Source organism: Anser cygnoides, chromosome 8 (genome assembly GCF_040182565.1).
Source record: "Anser cygnoides isolate HZ-2024a breed goose chromosome 8, Taihu_goose_T2T_genome, whole genome shotgun sequence".
Classification (NCBI taxonomy): domain Eukaryota; kingdom Metazoa; phylum Chordata; class Aves; order Anseriformes; family Anatidae; genus Anser; species Anser cygnoides.
The window spans coordinates 21,537,149-21,556,054 of record NC_089880.1 but is presented as its reverse complement, the minus strand read 5'-3'; the positions used below and the strand labels follow the sequence as shown (position 1 = coordinate 21,556,054).

General features: G+C 36.4%; 1 protein-coding gene across 1 annotated transcript in view; it reads left to right on the top strand.

Moving 5' to 3' along the window:
• AK5 (adenylate kinase 5) overlaps nt 1-18,906 on the top strand; it is a 95,032-nt gene that overhangs the window by 18,009 nt on the left and 58,117 nt on the right. Inside the window, exon 6 of the mRNA XM_048059040.2 lies at nt 2,663-2,854. Within this exon, the coding sequence (XP_047914997.2) occupies nt 2,663-2,854 (192 nt within the window). The remainder of the gene's footprint in view (nt 1-2,662; nt 2,855-18,906) is intronic.

The following is an 18,906-nucleotide window of genomic DNA, read 5'->3' as shown; positions in this document are numbered from 1 at the left end:
CATATTTACATAGCTAGCTATTGTATCAGCAAAGGAGTAACCTCAGACATCCATGCATTCACACAGAGCTGTTACGTTCCACCATATTTATAAGCATGCTTTGCAGGTGGGTGCAGTTGAGGTAAATGGAAGCAGAATGTTTCATGAAATCAGGAATGAAATATCAATAGCATTTCAAGGGTTTACCCTGAAGGTTATAAATGCATGTAGGAAAATATCATAAGTGCTATTATATCTGTAGACCTGTGGATGTAGAAGAGATATTACCCTTTCATACATCTAAAACCAAGTAGAGATGTGTTTTTTAAATGGTTTCCAGCTACTTTCTGATGATGAAGAGTATTCTGTAGGTAGGAGAAGAGTTCATAGAGGCATCACATAATCATGAATCTATTTTGTATTTCTACCTCAAATATGCTTGAATTACCTTTTCTTCCACTTCAGAAAACCTTTTGGACAATACTTCCTTTGAAACTAAGTTTCAAGAACTACGACTTTCAAGCCATTGTTATCAATGGCATTTTATTTCAGTGAATGAAATGTATTTCAAATTACAAAGCTGGTGTCAGAATAAATAGTTTTAGTTCTTGAGATTCTGATACTGTCTTTTGTTACTGTTACTAGTCAAAAAAAAATAAGAACAACAATACTTAACTCCTGTAGAGGCCTTTCCATTTTAAAAAGCAATAGGGAATAATTAAAAGCCTAATTAATTAATTTCTCACAGCATTTACTGTGTTGTACCTCATTATCATCCTCATTTTACAATGAGAATCTTAAAGAATTCAGCCCAGGGTATGCTTTCCCTTTTTCTTAAAAAGGAACTGACTGCGGAAGCCTGCCCAGTTTGGTGGAACTAAGCAGGTGAGAAGCCCCACGCCTGGTGGGGTCATGGTGGTTTTCAGATCCTTCCCTTGCTGTGAGGCTGCACTTAGTCAGCCACAGTTTCTTTAAAGAATTAAGACTGACCATGGAAAGGTGCAGTCTCGTGGCTGTGTCAAAGAGAAGGAAACCTTCGATTTGCTTCCTTCTCTTTTTTCTTTAGAGCTACTTATTTAATGGGAGATTTATTTATTTTAAGTACTCTGTGTAAGGTTTGATGCTATATGAAAAATTATGTGATATGCTAAAGCTTAGGTTCTACTCTTGAGTATGTCTGGTATGACTTCACAGACCTAAGTGTGTCGTGGATGGTAGTCTGGAAGATATTTGGGAGTGCGTATTGAGAGTGGGAAGAAGGCAGCTGCAGCTTGGAGCATCTGAAGATTTCTTACGATCTTTCTTCACAACTATTGGAATCAGCAGAAACGGAAATACTAAATAAAAAAAATCACTCATATAAACCACTTTTGTTCTTTGCTTTTCTAGATCCCTGATTTACAGTTACAATTTCTGAATTTTTCTAATTCATGTTAGGAAGTTCCAATCAGCTGGATATTCACACTGTGACATGAAACACCTCACTCAGTCCTCTGCAATGTGCATCAGTCGTTCCCTTTCATGAGATTGCGTTCCATGCCTAACAGGCTTTGAATTCTTTTGTATTCTCTTGTAGCAGTGGTTAAGAACTATGTCAAAATCTGGATTTCTTTACTACTGTATGCTCTTTAAACTCCCAATGTCTGATTTCTCATTATGTTTCTACTGCTAACGAAGCAACCCTCATTTAACAGAGCTACTTTTAATAAAGTCCACATTGCATGAAAGTCTAACACAAACTTACTTTCATAGTCATTCACATGAATAATTATGTGCCTTAAAGCTATTATGTGGTAATAAGATTAACTGTCGTAATTAATTCATCCCATGAAAGGACAAAATAACCCTGTCAATTAAAATAGGCTGAAAAGTGGGAGAATTATTCTGCTTTTATAAAGTTGTGGTACCTGTTTTGGATTTAGGAGAGAGAGGAGACAGCTTCTCTCCCACTGACAGTTATTAAAAAACAAACAAACAAATAAACAACACCTTAGATTACAAGGTTAGTTGTTTCAAAATCTAATGGAATTGAAAAATTACCAAAATTAGTATTTTGGGGTTTCGGTTGTAGTTTCTGTCCTCAGGTCTATAATCCTCTACAATGCGTATAAAACGTAATTTAATTTTCTTTAAAATCTGGTTTTCTGTAATGATAAAGAGGCCACCATTCTACTTGCTAGTACTGCTTATCAGACTGTCCTTTACAGTTTGAAAATGGCCCTGCTTTTTAGCCACGTCCTACTTCCTCCATATCCTACTCTGCCAGTGCCCTACTTTGCAACCAAAGGCTAATAACCACCACCCCAAAACTGAAAAGTTTTATTCATTTCTTTTGACTTTAGAAGAACTTTTCTGTACTGAGACTGCCATGGGAAAAGGCCAGAGTATTTCAGGTTGTATTCCCCCAAATGACAGAAATCCAGCTACATGGAATTATTATTTATTTATTTTATTTTTTGTTAATTTAAATTTTTTAATTTATCTATTTATTTTTAATCTATTTTTAATCTGTTTTACAGATTTGTCCACCTGTGAATTCCCCCCAAAATGAAAAGATAGAAAATTAATTAAGTTCTACTTTACGCAAATGTTGCATATCTGACTCTCATCTAGTAATGGAATTGCTGAGTCCTGTTGTGCTGAGCAGTCAGTCACAGAATTCTTAAATTGTTTTTTTCCACAGATCTGTACACCAGATTTGGTGGTGTTTCTGGCATGTTCCAATCAAAGGCTCAAAGAAAGGTTACTGAAGCGTGCTGAACAGCAAGGGAGACCTGATGATAACCTGAAAGCTACTCAAAGAAGACTAATGAATTTCAAGCAGAATGCCATCCCCCTGGTTAAATATTTCCAGGAAAAAGGGCTAATCATCACAGTAAGTCATTTAATATATACCTCTGAAAACTTAACTGTTGTGGTTACGTTTGGTTTCTTAGACCTTTTGTTTTAAGACAGGCTAGATGAGTCAAATTATGTTTTAGGTATTCAAACACCATGTTTACTGGCAGCAAACTTACCTTTCGTCTGTAGTTACAAAGTGAAGATGTACTTTAAAGAATATGACATTCTTTGTATTGTTCTGTACAATCCAGAACATTTTTCAGTTGTTATACTAAAAAAATTGTGTGAGAGTCAAAGGGAGTGTGTGTGTAGGTATATATAAGTACGGACGAGCGATAATATTGACAAGAACTTAAACCATCTTCCCAACTGTCTATGTAAGTGCTTAATTGTGATGAATTCAATGAACAGTTGGTAACGGTTGAATTACTGACAAGTTCTCAATTACAAACGGTGCCTGGTTGTAACAGTGTGTGGAACTTGGTACTACATATGGTACCAGAAGAGCACAGATGGCCTTTTGTTTCTTATGATAGCTTAAGTAACCAAGGTACGTTCTCTTCATGGCAAATAGGACTGATTCTATGTGCTGGACAGATATATGCTGCACCAGAGCGTCTTTAATTGCAACGTCATCTAATGGTGCTGGTAGTCCTAACAATGCAATTCAACACTTTCTGGAATTTCAAAATGAAATTCCCAAGAAATAATTGTTTTCTCCAGATAGTATCCGTTCTGTTTGAGGATTTTCATTAACTCTCTTTGGAAGGATAAGAGGACTGGAGTTCTTGGAAGTTGTTTTACATTATTGAGAAAGTATGTATTTTGTGACATTTGTATAGTCTTTTTGAATGCTCTTCCTACACAAAGCCTTCTTAGTTCTTGAGGGAAGATGTGTCTTGCAGAGAAAGTGGCTGGGGCATCTGTCTAGAATTGGAAAGGAGGCCCTGTTGTTTGCATGTCTTATTAGAGCTGCTACAGTAGTGCAGCTGTTTTTCCTTCGTTGCAAAAAGAAGGATGCAGTAGTAAAGCTGAGCCCATGGAGTTACTGGCAATTTGATGCCCAGAGGATAAGGAGATCCTTTTCTGTAGATGATAAGAATACATATGGCATACCTCATTTCCATAGGATTTAATTGCATATAGAATATAGATTTCACAGACGCGACTAGGGTGGTGGGAATAACTGAGATAAAGGAGTAGCTAGGAAAGAAGTAGTAAAAATTTATTAAGAAATGGATTAAGCATGCATACTCCAGAGCAAGTAAGCAATTAAAAATTCCTACAAAAGGGCATTTTTAAAAACACATGACCTTGAAACAGGGGAAACATATGCTAAGTCCACATATAAAGCTACACACTACTACAGCAAGTTGTAAACTTTAACATTAAAAAAACTGTTATTTTGTCATCAGTCATCATTTGTTCTTTCACTTAGTGGTCAATTTATAGATTAGCATTATCTATTGAGTTTTGACATTCCTCTGACAACAGTTTGTTAACAGGTTCATTTTGTTGGAAATTATTTTGTCCAATGGGAAATCTAAGTGTGTTTCTCCAACTGCCTGTACAATTCCTTTAATCAATGGAGATAACAGATGTTTCTTACTCTGCCTTATCTTTGCTCGCACTGAAATATCCCCCTGCCTTCTTCATTGATGAACTTGAGCTTTCTTTTGTTTTTGAACAAAAATTAACAGTTTTTGATAGCCTTTCATCAGTGGAGAAGATAGTTTTCTCAAAGCCATAGGATCCAGGAGCCACTGCAGTATTCATCACGTTTTCCTCCAGGTGGAAGCCATATATTTTCAACTTGCCTTTACTAGTACATATCTGTATAATATACATGTAATATTAACACTTCTATGTACATTTGAAGCACTTGTGCACATTATTTCCCTACAGGAGGAGGAAGCAAGAAAGAAAATCACATTTATCCTGCTGATTATAATGTTGAACTTGGAAGGCACTGAAATGTTATGTGGATGAGAGCAGTGTAAGATCTTGAACAACATAAAACAGAATTTCACTAGCCTAATTTCTGGAGGAATTAATCCTTAGGGCAAGGTCAGGGAAGGTTGATGTTGATCAGTGGGAAAACAGAAAGATATTTTTTTTTAAGCCTCTACCTGCTCCTTATCACAGCTATTCAAAGCTCTGAATTTTAGACACTCCTACCCAGCATCACGATTCTATTCAGGGAAAAAAAAGAGGATGATTTAGAGAGAATTATAACTCTAGGACTACAACTCAACTTTTAAGCATCTAGTTAAATATTTTGTTCTCCATCAATAAAAAGCCCAAAAGAGAGAAAAGAAAAATTTACTAAAATGTGACTACATGAGATTAATGAGCAGACATCTGACACAATCATTGTCTGCTGTTAAACACTATATGAGCAGGCAAATAAAAATCTAAATTCCTAGAGACTATGAATTTCTCTTCTCCAACAGATATTTCACACTGTATTTGACATATTTTGATTAAGTTAATAGAATTAAAAAAACACATTTGTCTTGTTTCAGATCTTTTTGCTTATGTTGCTTAGGTTTCTTTCTTTGCCTTCATCTCCCCACCCCACCCTTAGCCTTTGCTAGTGTTATACGGTATGTATCTTATATTTCTTTACTTCTTCGCTGCTTTCTACACCTTATTTTTACAGTCTGTGCATGGCATCCCTGCCCTCAGAGTCTGATCCTAGTTTCTGTTTTCAAGGAAAAAATGAGGGCCCCACCTACAATACTTCTAAGAAACAGGAAGGTATAACTGTTCTTTCTGAAGAGCTCCTTCTTTGGAATAATGAAGTTGGAATATCTAAGATTATGGACTGTTGTTCAAATTTAACAGATTGTAAACAGCATTATTAATAAGAAAAAGAAGTAAATATATGATATTTTCATGAACACGTAAAATCTGTGTTTGAAATTCTGTTTAGCAATGTGTCGGTAAGTCTACCATCAAAACCTGACTTTACTAAGTCAAATGCCATTTCTGAAGATAACAAGACAATAGTAATAGATATCACAATATTGGACATGGAGTATGTAAATAGATGCATACATTGACATTTATTGAACCAGAAACTTCTTAAAAATCTTTTAACATTACATACTATCAAGACAATAGCTAAGTCACAAAATACCAGAGGAAAAAATGTTACTGTTAAATTAAATTTTAAAAGGGAGAAAACGCAATAGCCGAGATGATCTGCAAGTACTCTACTGTTTAGCAGGGGACTTCAGTTCTGAACACAGTTTAATTTATTCCTGTATCCTTCCTGCCACCTAGAAATTATTTAGATTAATATTTTAGAGTATTGTTTATTTGGTTTCAGGTGCTGACATGACAATTGGTACGTGTACACAGCCATGCCCCATAAACCAAGGCTACTACTGAGGTATGGCCATGAGTAGAGAACCCCAGAATAAAAGTGTCTGTGTCTATAAACTTCTAGACATTGATTGCCATTCCATTAAAAATACTTACGTGGTTCATACCATTCACCTATTAGAATAATTGCTAGGTACTTTGTTATGTTGGCTACAGAATTTCTAAAGATGAAAATTCCATCACTGGAAGCAGTATGGTATCATTTCACCTTCTAACGCTGACTTATAAGGGTTTCCCTCTGTTTTTTTAAAAGAAGTTAATAATGAAACAAATAAATATATACAGAGAAAAAAAAATCAAAACCCTATGGAACTAGTGTGTTTTAATGCCTTTAATGTGGTTGCTGTCCAGACAGAGAGCTACTTTGATCTCAAAAAGTGTGGTGTGATACGAATAATAAAAGGTTAATGCTCCTCCCCTCCACCTCTGGCACCCCAGCCTAGACAAACTCTATCTCAGGATAAAGATGATTTGGGATAGCTAAAGGTCTAGTCTAGCATGTTATTGCTGTCTGGTTAGAACTTGCTTTTAAAGAAAATTACTATTACAAGAGTTTCTTAAGAATCAATTGAAAAAAGAGCTGAAAATGGTTTCTTTGTGTTAAAATACATTTCTCTTCTGGACTTTATATTGATGTTTCATCATTAGTAGACCTACTGCTATGAACTACCTTAAGAACTCTAGGGGAAGGCTCAAAAATCACATTCTTTGACCTTTGAATAAACTGCTCTAATGGAAAATTTTCCTAACTAGAAAACTTTTTCATATACACCCCAACAGACATAATTCATCCTAATGCAGGGAAGTTTAGAGAACACAAAAATACATATGGTAAACCATAATGAACAAACCAGTCTAGCACTTCCATCTTGATGTCCCTAAGTCTAAGTGACTAACAAAATCTCCCACAGAAAGCAGCCTCTGTGTACAAGACATGGCTCTGTCCACTCAAGTGACTCAGTTAAGTTCGCAGCCCTAAGGAGGGGCTCTATTCTAGAGAGAAGGGAATTCAGAGGACAGCAGACAGAACCCCCTCACACTCCCCCACCCCAAGATCACTTTCTTTGAACACCTGCTATGAAAAATGCCAGATGTACCCTTTTTACTGCTAATTTAGTGCATAAAATGCATGTAAAAATGATGGGTACTTACTTTTATAAAATTAGGCCAGTGGTAGCAATCAGTCATGTTGAGTAAAGTAATAACTTTGGCCATGTTGTGGTCACTGCTGTTGTGATTTTATCAGCGGAAAAAAGGAAGACAGCAAGATAATGTGAAGTGCTTAGAATATGTATCTCCAAATAACCTTTACTAGTGATCTGTATCAAACCAAAGCTAATTGTAGGAAGATGGTAGGATAGGGGAGAAGTTGGGTAAAAAGGAAAAGCAATCCAGCTTCAAGTCTCTACTTTGCCTTGTTCAGATATGCACTTTAAATCTCTGCTGTTCCCACCCCAGTGATACCCATTACCCAGCTCCTGGTTATTTTGAGAAGGATGTTTAAGTCTTTACTTTATCTGAACTTTTATCTGGTACACATATATCTGTATATATTATAATATTATTATTTATGATAATTCTGTGTAAGCATAGTACTTCAGTGTCAACCTTGTTATGTTAATAAGCGTGTGTGTGTTCTAAAAAAAGAAGAAAAATACAAGACTGGCTTTAGTGAGACAGAAGTGCTAAACATTAAGAGAAGGCTATAGTCCTTATTTAAACAGTCAGGACAGGACAGCATCCAGTGGCAGAAAATGCTGATTTCATCCATGTCTTCATTGTCTCACTTGTCTGTTTAGGGAATCTACCATGCCTATGAAAAACATTAAAATGACTTTCAGATTAGTCAGAGAAATGAAGAGAAACCAGAAAAAGCAGCTGCAGCTTTTTTTTTTTAAGCACAAATTTAGAAGTTAAATAGTTGCGGTGAAGGAAATAGCTTATATAGCTGTCTGTCCTCATTAGCATCAAACAAGCCTAATGGCTGTCAACTGTCACAGAAAAAATTCCCCATGGAACAGCATTATATAAATTTTTCTCTTGATTTGTTTATAGAAAGATTTTTGCTACAGCATTGCACGCTGACATGAACTTTAGCTACAGGCTGAGACTTACCAATACACTGATGAAAGTATCAGTCATAATCAGTTTCTAAAGTCTCTGTGCTATCATATATCTGTCCAACGTGAGGTTTTGGTTTGGTCTTTTTTGTTGTTTTGCTTATTTCTTTCTTTAGCTCTGAATGCTGAGTTCAAAGGACTTTCAATTACGCATTTCCCTTTAATTGCCCCTCTTCTCTCTGAGAAAAGTGGGTCCTGCAGTCCTGCCAGCAACTCTCAGGGTCAAGCCAGATCTTATCGATAGGAAATGGTAAGCAAAGGCATGATCTGAACCTCCACCCAGCTCTGCGAATCTTCTCCTCAGTGAAGGCACTTGCATCTCTTTTGGCAAAAAGCAGGCTGACTCGCTGCTCTCATTTTTGTGGTAGTGGTGCTTGCTCTCATCCGTGCAGTTTTGCATTAAATAATCCTTAAAAAGTAAAGTAAAAATAAAATTCCCACACTCCCTTCCCTGAAATATTTCCAGGAATAGAGACTGTTAGCCACCACCTCCCCCGCATGCTCTCACTTCTCCACCAGAGGCTCAGGATCTCATTTATATGCCATTTTATATGCCATCTGATGCCTTGTATCTTGCATTTTTGACAGCAAAGTAATACAAATTTGGCAGGGATAGTTTCACTTGAACCTAGCCTTGTCCGTATCCAAGCATAACCCTTCTCCCCACAAGTCATAAATGTGACTTTGAAGTTGCTGTGCTTTGTAGAGGGCACTGAGTTGAGGATTCCCACTGATTGTCTACCAATATATCCTCAATTATCTCTCAATTGTTTTAACAATACAGCAGTCATGAGTGCAGTCTTGCAGGAACATGTTAGATGTGCTTTCAACATGACTGCTACACTGGCTTTTCAGGGTACTTCTGGTTTCTTGGGCACGATCACCTGGGGGTGGGAAGAAGAAATCAGATAGTTCTGAGTGTTAGCAGGAGCCAAACTTCACAATGTTTAAGGAACTTTTCAAATCAAACAAAGAACACAGGCAGCTCTTTGTGGGACCCTCGAGATCATAGGTTTTGTTTGTAATTTGGGAGTTTTCCAGTGTTTTGCTGCGTAGTTCCCAAATCTTTATCTGGCTCCATGAATGCATATGCTTATATAATCCCAGGAAACATTTCTATGCAGGGAAAATGAGATGTGGGACGGAAAGAATTACAATCACTTTCATTTTCATTTTTATTTTTCTGCTGATTCAGAGCAATGAAACAGAAGTTGAAGTTTGGAACAGGTAATCAGATCTCAGCATACACAGACAGTCACCTAGCTGTCATTGCAGATTAAGGGTCTGTGTGTTTCTCCTATGTCTGGTAGCTCTTTTGCAGAAAAACCAGGACACAAGCGCAAGCCTCCCTCTGTAACTGTTTTCCGTGGAACTGCTGAACTAGAGCATGATTACACATGCTGTCATCACTGCTGGGTTTTACATTTTGTCTCAGCACTCTTCAAGTATTACTACTTTGTGAGATATTTGAAGAACATACCAAAGAACATATATAAATGAAATGTACATAGAAATGTGCCTAAGCAAACCATTTATAAACATATGCACTTTGTGTATGGGAGAAACGAGTCATTTGAGCATATGTGGAAGCATGTGCACCATACACACTTCCGAAGCTTCAAAATATTTTCAGCCTCTGATTATATGATTTATGTCAGCAAGTTCAGTATACCAGAAACACTAATGTCTGCCAGAGAATGACCAAGCTTGGAAACTTGCCATCTGTGTATGCGCAAGTGTGCAGAAAAAACTGGAGGGTGGAAATTCTTTGCTGGGGGCACAGCATTGGTGCAGCACTCTGTTCTTTTCTAACTTTGGAAGCATAATGATTTAAATAAATACACGCTTTCTGAAATCTTGCCCTGCACCCTGTGACCCCTGGTAGCTTCAGTGAAGTAGACTTTGAAAAAAAGAAATAAACTTTGAAAAGTCTGTCTCCAGAGTTAGCTGTGGTCCAGACTGATTTAGGAACACAAAACAGAGAGAGGGAATGCTTTTTTGACAGCCATGCTGCCCCAGATTTTATCCATTTCTGGCACTGTGAAAGCTGATACATTTAAAATTAACTGGGTTGTTTTTACAGATGTAAAACTAAATCTAAGTAATTAAGCCAAGTTATCATGCAGAGAAATGAACTGTAAGAGATATTTAAAATATCATGCTCTATATATTCTTCAAGTCATCTTAAACCGTTCATCTTAAGGTAATTAAACTGTGTCCTTTTCGTGAATATTTGCTTCTAATTTCCTGTTTGTAGTTAAAATGATGCTTAAAGAAGATCAATTTTTCATATTTAGAGGAGCCTCATATTAAGAAATCAGCTTGGAAAAAGTACTTCGTCTCTGGGAAGTCCTTTTGCATTGGATCAGGAATACCTGGCACCCGTGAGCAAATTTTCCTATATTAAAATGCATCTAATTTTGTGATGATCCTGCAGAAGATCCAAAGCTCCATTTCAGCCACGCCTTTCTGTAAATGTTAAAATACCACTTTATTACCAAAAGTTCAATTAGTGATTTTGAGCTCCGATTACCACTGGTGGACTTCCCTGTGAAAAATTTATATTCAACGAATTCCCAATTTTATGGCAAAACCCTTTTGCTGACATTTGATTGATGGAAGAATTTTTGGATATCAGCTTAGGAGAGTTGCTACACCTACAGAGTCCTCTCCCTAACAAGCTCTCACTCTCACAGTCCTGTTATAATGTAACTGCATTAGCTGGCTTGAGCTCTACAATTCTGGTGTTTAACTTCTTTATTTCCCGAATCATAAGTTGGTAGCATTAGCTTCTGTGAAATATTTTTATTTCTTTATGCACTAGGCAACTACTTGTTCTGATATCAACCATAGTCAGTTTGGATTCAAATGGGTGAAATGAAACTGAGTTGACAGATAATATCATCCTATGATTGTTCGAGCATTTGCTCATGTTCCTCCTTTCCTGTAGATTTACTACATGAAAAAGAGAGGAGACGTGAAAGATTTCCCTTTCTTATCTTCCATACGTCATAAAGATAAACTTATTAATAGTTGTGAATGCTCAGGTACTGTAATGATGGCAGCCATTGAGGTATCAAAATGGAGAAGCTCAGACTATCAACAGAAAGTCTGATACAGTTATTTTCTGGACCACTGTGGCATTTTTCTCTAGCATTCTGGAGTCTTATTTCAGCATTTAGGTTCAGCACAAGACATGGTTAGATGCAGCTGCAGTGTTGGTGAAGAACTGAGAAAGCTGAAAAGCTACTCCTCTGTTATCTGAATCAGGGAACACAACACACTAGGCAGGACTAGTGTCAGAACTGTAGCCTTCCCCTAATACATCTTCCCCTGTGCAGAAGATTCTTTTGAATGCTTCCTCTTTCAAGGATTTTTTTTTTTTCTAATGCGACTAAGGAACAACTACCAAACAGTACATTCAAGAACTGTTTGAAATACTTCAGAATTAGGAAACACTGCTATTGCGTTAACTCAGCACTTCATTGAAGTAACATATCCCGCATCCTAAATTCACTGATACCTACATCAGGTAACCACCAATACGGCTGTTTTGCTCCGGGTAACTGCAGTTACATCATTTAAAGTTAGCTCCTACATCTCTGCACAGTATTGCCTTGTGTCACATAGACATTAGCTAAATTTCTTGGCAAAGAATCTCTTGTGAGTACTACAACTAAGCATATGTTTCCTTTATACTCCAGCACAATTATCATCCTTCCTATTCCCCGAGTTAGCATTTGTACCATCCCATCTGAACACGACTGAAATTTGTTTCTTTAATGGCCAGTGAATAGAACTATCTGTTCACTTTGTTGTCACCATGCCAAATTCTGCAATTCAGTAGTGTATTTAAATAATAAAATGGGAAGACAAACCTCACAAAACATCACTGGAGCACTGCAATCACAGTTATCATTGTAATATTTTGTGAAGGAAGATCTGTTGTTTCCATTCATGATGGTTAATCTCTTCTTGCACCAATAACTCAACAACACGGTCATTCATGCCAGCCATGACATAGCAAATAGAGATCTGAATGTGTAAAATGTGGCATCTTTTCACCGTAACCTGTTATGATCGGTCTGTTATATATCAAGAATTTTTCATACATATACCCCTTGATCCATTTTGTTAAAAATATTTTTTAGGCAGATCTTAACATATTTTCTTTATGTCCTTCACTGGCTTTCTCCTCCCGCTTTTGACCACAATGTCAAACCAGCACTGCAAAATTCTCTGCCCTATCTAACGTCTCAGGTCTTCTCCTGCATTCTACCATCCATTGTGTTTTGGTAATAATACACTTTTTGTAATGCCTATGTCATCTCCCTCCCCTGCCACTGCAAGATGCCAATTAGGCAATTTAAAAATACTCTTTTCACAAGTTTCCTGCCGTGTCCCGCCTTCTGTGCTCCTTTGGTCTTCTCTACTTGAAAAGAACAGACTTGCGTATAAGTGCAGAGTCCTGACAGAGACGGATCTCAGAATGTGGGCAATACAGTTTTTATTCAAGTTGCTTATTAAATTTGTCAGTCTATAACATTGAAAAAAGTTTCAGTAATACTTTTTGTATTCCAAGTCTCATCCCACGAATTTTGCTATATAGATTCTACCTATTTCACTTATACCCAGAACAGCTCATTTCTGTGTTTGTGTTTTGTTTTGTTTAGAACATTATCACAGTTCTCTGCTCTCCTTCAGGCTACGTCTGCTGTAATGGCTATTAAAGGTTTTGTAGGTACTTCAGCTTCCATCTCTGACCCTGTTCATGGGGTACAAGACACATATGAGTTCCATTCCTGTACTGTGAACAGAATCTTTTCTTCATCTATGTAATTCCTGTTCTCTCATATCTCTTGTACTTTAGAAAGAGGGCCAGGAGCTGTGTGAATTCTGAAATCAGTTTGGTTTTGGTTCTGAGAACTGTTCGTTATACCCTTGAACTACAGGCAGGAGACCACCCCTTAGAAAATCCCTACATTTAATAAAGAATAACTTACACAGATCTGGATATTCTCTCACAGTTTAGGTTAGGACTTGGTAACAGAAACCATGTCAGTATTTCTTGGAAAGATGTCTCTACTCAAACCCTTAGCTTTACAATTAGCCGTGATAGAAATAACTTCCAAGGGAATTTGATAGCTTCTTGTTAAGGGTGCACAACAGTTTGTGATAACCCCATTCTGATAACATACTTTGCAGATATTAATTATTATTTGAGTTACAAGCAAATTATGCTTGCTCTTTCTACAATGAGCAAAGTTCAAGCAAAATTATAAAATTCCTTTTTTTTTCCCGTAAATTGCACAAGCATGGTGAACTTTGCTGATACAAAAAAACAATAAAAATAAATGTGCCCTAGAAAAAGATTTACTAGAAAATGACAAACATTTGAGGCTTGAAACTAGACCTAAATCTAATCTTCATCTAGTGCATGATTTGGCTTGAGGATAAAAAACGGACAAATAAAGAAGCCTTAATCAGGGATAGAAGCTTGCAATAACAAGTTTTTCATTGGAATAAGGATGGGACATAAGTACGTAGAGAGTCACTCTCTACCTCAGTGATTATTTATGATTTATGTATTTACAAAAGCGATGTAGCTCTGAGAGGAGAGTATGCAGGAAACCTGCAAAATAAATCATAGGCAAGTGTCCAAGATCCTCACTATATGAGGCAAAAGAGTGCTTGAGTTCACATCAGTCAATCTGTTAAAAATTAGCTGGTGTGAAAAATCAATTACTTGCACAGCCAATGTATATAAAGGGGCTCTCCGTACAATCTTGCTTTCCACACTGGAAGAAGGGGGATTTTGACAACATCCCAAGACCCAGAGGAGGGCTATTAATGGAAGTGGGAATAAGTTTGTTCAGTGTAGACTGGACAACACAGACTTTCCTTTGACAGGGGATTTGTAATTAGTCAGTCCCTCTACCCCCAGTGTAATTTTAATACAGGGTAAGCTCTACAAATAATTACAATCTGCCTCTAAGTGCTTTTTCCTCTTTTACAGTATAGACTAGTCTCAGCACCACTGGAATCAGATGAGAGCCTTCTGGAAGCTAGAACAGTGACTTTCAAAAATAACTGGGAGCTAGATCGCTACAGCCCAAGCTAAAAAAAAACTTGTACACTTTCCTCCGTGGCAGTAATGATCATATGGGATGCAGTCACCAATTCGTCCCTGCAGCAATGCCTTCCCAAAGCACTTGAACACCTACGTGTAACTATCTGACACTTCCCACACCACCCTCCCCCAGGAAAAGACAATGACATTCTGTTATAAATTTCACTGCTACACGAGGTTAATTGCACAAAGATACCCTTCTACTTGAATTTGTTTTCTTTTGGAAAATAACTCAAATATGCAACAGCTTTGTTGTAGAACACCATGTTTTCAGTGTGTTGTTTACTCTGTAGATCGAATGCAGTGGTATGCTTTACACTGAAAATTTGTATTTAATGAAAGTGGCTTATGAAATGATGATAATTAGAAAAGTCCCAAGCAGAAAGACTAAAACCAGGGGAACTTCTCCATCATCATCTCTTGTGGTATTTGAGCCAGGGACAAATATCACAAATGTTATTTTCAGAATTAAGTACAGTTGTCAGAACCTATTTTTCATAACTTATTTACTGACTTGTAATTTCATAAGTCCAAAAAAAAAAAAAAAGAGAGAGAGAGAATGAAACCAACTAATAGTCTGACTTTAGAAGCTCCATGTTGCTCTTATGAAAAACAAGCGATGAAAACTCAGAGGACTCTGTTCACATCATCTCCCACACATTCAAGGTGCTGCAACACACTTCAGAATTGCTGACTGGAAGGTTTTTACTGCATAGCTACGTACATAAAGAAATTCACAGTAAAAGCAAAGAATTTTAATTCAACAACTGCCTGTTAGTGCAGATGCTGGGATCATAAGCATCTGCCAATGCTCTGTTTTAAGAAAGAAGTGGCTAGATTGCCTCAGTTTTGTGGTATCACTGCTGGCCTGTTCAGGCATCGGTTTTTCACAGTATACGTTTGAGACCAGATCACTGTTTACAACTCTGCTATGGAGAGCTGGGAGCCTCGATCCCACTAATTGAAAGCTGAAGCAAAATAAATGCTGGCTAAAATTTAGATATCCAAGTTTTACATAGGCACATATACTGTGTTACATATACTGTGTTACTCCCAGTCGTTTAAATCAGCACTGGATATTACTCTAGAAATCAAACTTAGAGCTCAAAACAGCAGTTGTGAGTTTTATGCACACACAACTGGCAAGATATTTTTTGTCTATATTACCCCAAAAGGACAGGTTAAGTGATTTTAGTCCTCCTTTCCAACCTTAAAATTTATTAATCTAAGTTCTTTTTCTGAAAGCCTGCTTCTGCATACTTAGGGCTGTTCATTTCATACAGTTGTCAATACTTTTATTGAAGGCAATACAATAATCCTAAAGCTTGTTTGCCTCCTTTTATTTGTGGATTTTTTGTGTCAACTATTTGCAAGTAAATATAAAATAATGCAAAATTGTATCAGTTTATAATGGCAGGGATCAGTACTATCATCTCACCCATGAATCTATGACAGGCTTTTGAAGCTCTATGTTCAACAATTGATACAACATGAACATCTAACCCTTATTCATTTGCAACAACACACTTCTAAGAAGGGCAAATGAGGAAAATGTATCACCTTACACTCATTATTTATGAGTCAAATGTTTTGTGTCATAGAAACAAAGACTGAGGAAAAGTCAAAAGAAAGTGGCACACTTTACTAGTGAATGTTTCTTCTTTCATTCTTTTACATTCCTGTTTTGCTTCAGTTGATCCTTCTGCTGTTTGCAGTAATGTTTAGTAAAACAGCATCTTTTTGAGATGGATTACGCATTCAGGACAAAACAATAATAATAAAATGTGATGTATGCAGTTCCTATTCTATGTCATATAAAAAAAAATGATACAGAACAATTTGTTTTCATCAGTGCAATTCCAGAAAGAGAAAATGAAATGTGCATGTCCTCAAAAATACATAAAATTGATCTTGTGCTTTCCCACTGTTGTCAAAAGGAGTTTTGTCACTAATTTTGTTCTGAGCAAATCTAGTCACCGGGTGGCCAAAAATACCGTCTACAGATGAGCATTGAAATATGTCATTTAAGCTTCATAATATGTTCATAATACAGAGGTACAGACAGGGAAGAAATAATTGATTTGTGTTACCTGAATGTTTCTAGTAATTGGAAACATCCTTTGGATGGGGATGTCATTCTCACTCAGAGGATAATATGCCCATCCTGCTGTCAGTTTTAGGTTTTTTGTTCTATCTGAATTTTCTGAAGGAGAAAATAATAGGAAAGCAAGTTGTGTAGAAACATGTAATAAAGGAAGGCAGCCAGAAACGAAACCTCGGCAAAGCCTGAAGACATTTCAACACAGGATGTGACAATTTTCCTCTCTAACAGGCTAAAGTTGGATATTGTTACAAGTACAGAGAACTATTGTTTCAACTTTACATTTTGAAAACTAGTTTTAAGAACTAGTATCTAAACTAGCTTGAAGACTCTGAAAATCTTGTCTTTGCTCTACAAATTATCACAAGTTTACTTTCAGAGTGAGTCAAGTATTGATGCTGCTTAGGTATTCATTGGAGAGGGCTGTGGCCATTAGAATGAAAAAGTAATTTACAATGTTTGATATAATATTCAATATAAAAAGTTATGAGATGTAGTAATATTTATTATATGCAAAAGGAGGGAACTGGAATTGTATTAATGACTACTAATTATTGCAGTAGGATACTGCTGGTGAGAACCACTGACTGAATTTGACTATCTGCACTGTGCAGTGCCTTATAACGTAACACTCAAAAGGGGACAGGTAGCCAAAGAATGCCAGAAAACTCAGTTAATGAAAAAGGTTCAGGATAAGGTCATCTGAAATTATTTCTTATTTAAAAAGACTTTTACTGTCAGATTATCCAAGTTAGTCTAGCTAGAACTTCTTTAAAAAAGTTATAGAAAAGAGACAAGTATTTAAAATACTTCATTTTCTATTTCAATTTAGCTTAAACCATGTAAAGAAAAATGAGAACCTAAAATCCCCCCAAATAATCCCTTTTGTAAGCAAACAAGCAAACAGGACGTGTTCTCACACTTCTTTTTTCCATTTTAAGCAATTTCACTCCAAAAGTAAAGAAATCCTAATTTTCTTGAATGTCTTTTGTTTCATTTTGTTTCATGTTTTCTTATGCAGAAAAAAATGAAAGATGCCTGTAAGCCTAGTACGAGATGAATTGAAACTGTCACACAGCTTAATACTAAGCTTGTAAATTCCATCTTAACATTACCTTCACCACTGCATGTTTTTGAAATAAATTCTAAATTGCTTGTACCAATTCACATTGCTACTTTTCAAAATATCTTGACAATACAAGCTATAGATAATTTATAATTTGTCATATACAAATTTGTCATCTCATTTCTTATATATCTTCTGTGTCTAAGAAGCATGTAAGAATACCCATTTACACTTGGAGTTGCTTTTACAGAGTTTCCGTGAGCTTATACTGAAGTAATTTTTAATTGTTAACACAAACATACATTAATTCTTAGCCATAATCGTATGGCGGCTGTTCATCAGGTGTTTCGACATACAAAATACAATCAAATCAAGAATTTCTCCCAAAGTCTATCCTGAATACAAATCTATCTATCCTGTTTTTCAGGGTCCATAAGCATGCCAGAGCCTATGACATTCGCTCTTTCTTGATAACATGGATGGTTTTAATAATATTTTTATTAATAATACATTTTTAACAAGGAAGGAAAGACAAATGTGAATTTAAAAAAATTATTATATAAAGGCAAATCAAAAACAATGGATAATTGTTAAATGTTCCAAATAGCTAGCATTTCTACTCGCCATTTGAATTCAAGTCAGGACTACAACAACGGTGAGGGCTGAAAGGAAGAGATGCACCTTTCGTGAACTTGGAGCTGCCACATTACAAAAGCAAACTCATCAAAAACAGTTACAGCAGTTTTTAAGGTATAAATATTCAATATAGGTTATTTGGCTTGTTTTTGCAATAAATTAGTGATATCTCAAGAACCTATCAATACTATGGTAATTAGATCTCAAGTGTTAGAGTTTCAGGTGTTCTATAATTCACTTAGCTCAAATGACAGCCAAAGAAAGTTAAGAAATCATATTTACAAGGAACCATTGTGCTGGCTTCATTTCCATCTTTGTTGTTTTGTGGTTTTTTTCCTCTTTCTCCTGCAAGTAAGTGGGTTTCAGGCACACTCCATAGCCACACTCTACAGCAACATTACACGCTTTTCTTGACAATATCCCTATTCCTTCTCAGACTTCATTTCCACAAAGTCAGAGAGCTGCTCTAGTTTTCTGATCCGTGCTTTCTATTCCTTTGATCAATGTAGCGGCCATTCTGCACACTAACTTGTTGACAAGACATCCTTCAGACAGTTGTCATGTCTTCTTTCTCACTTTTAAACTCATAACATTTTTTGGTGCTTCCCTAAAATTATGTTTCATTCAGTAGCCTCTGGGTAGA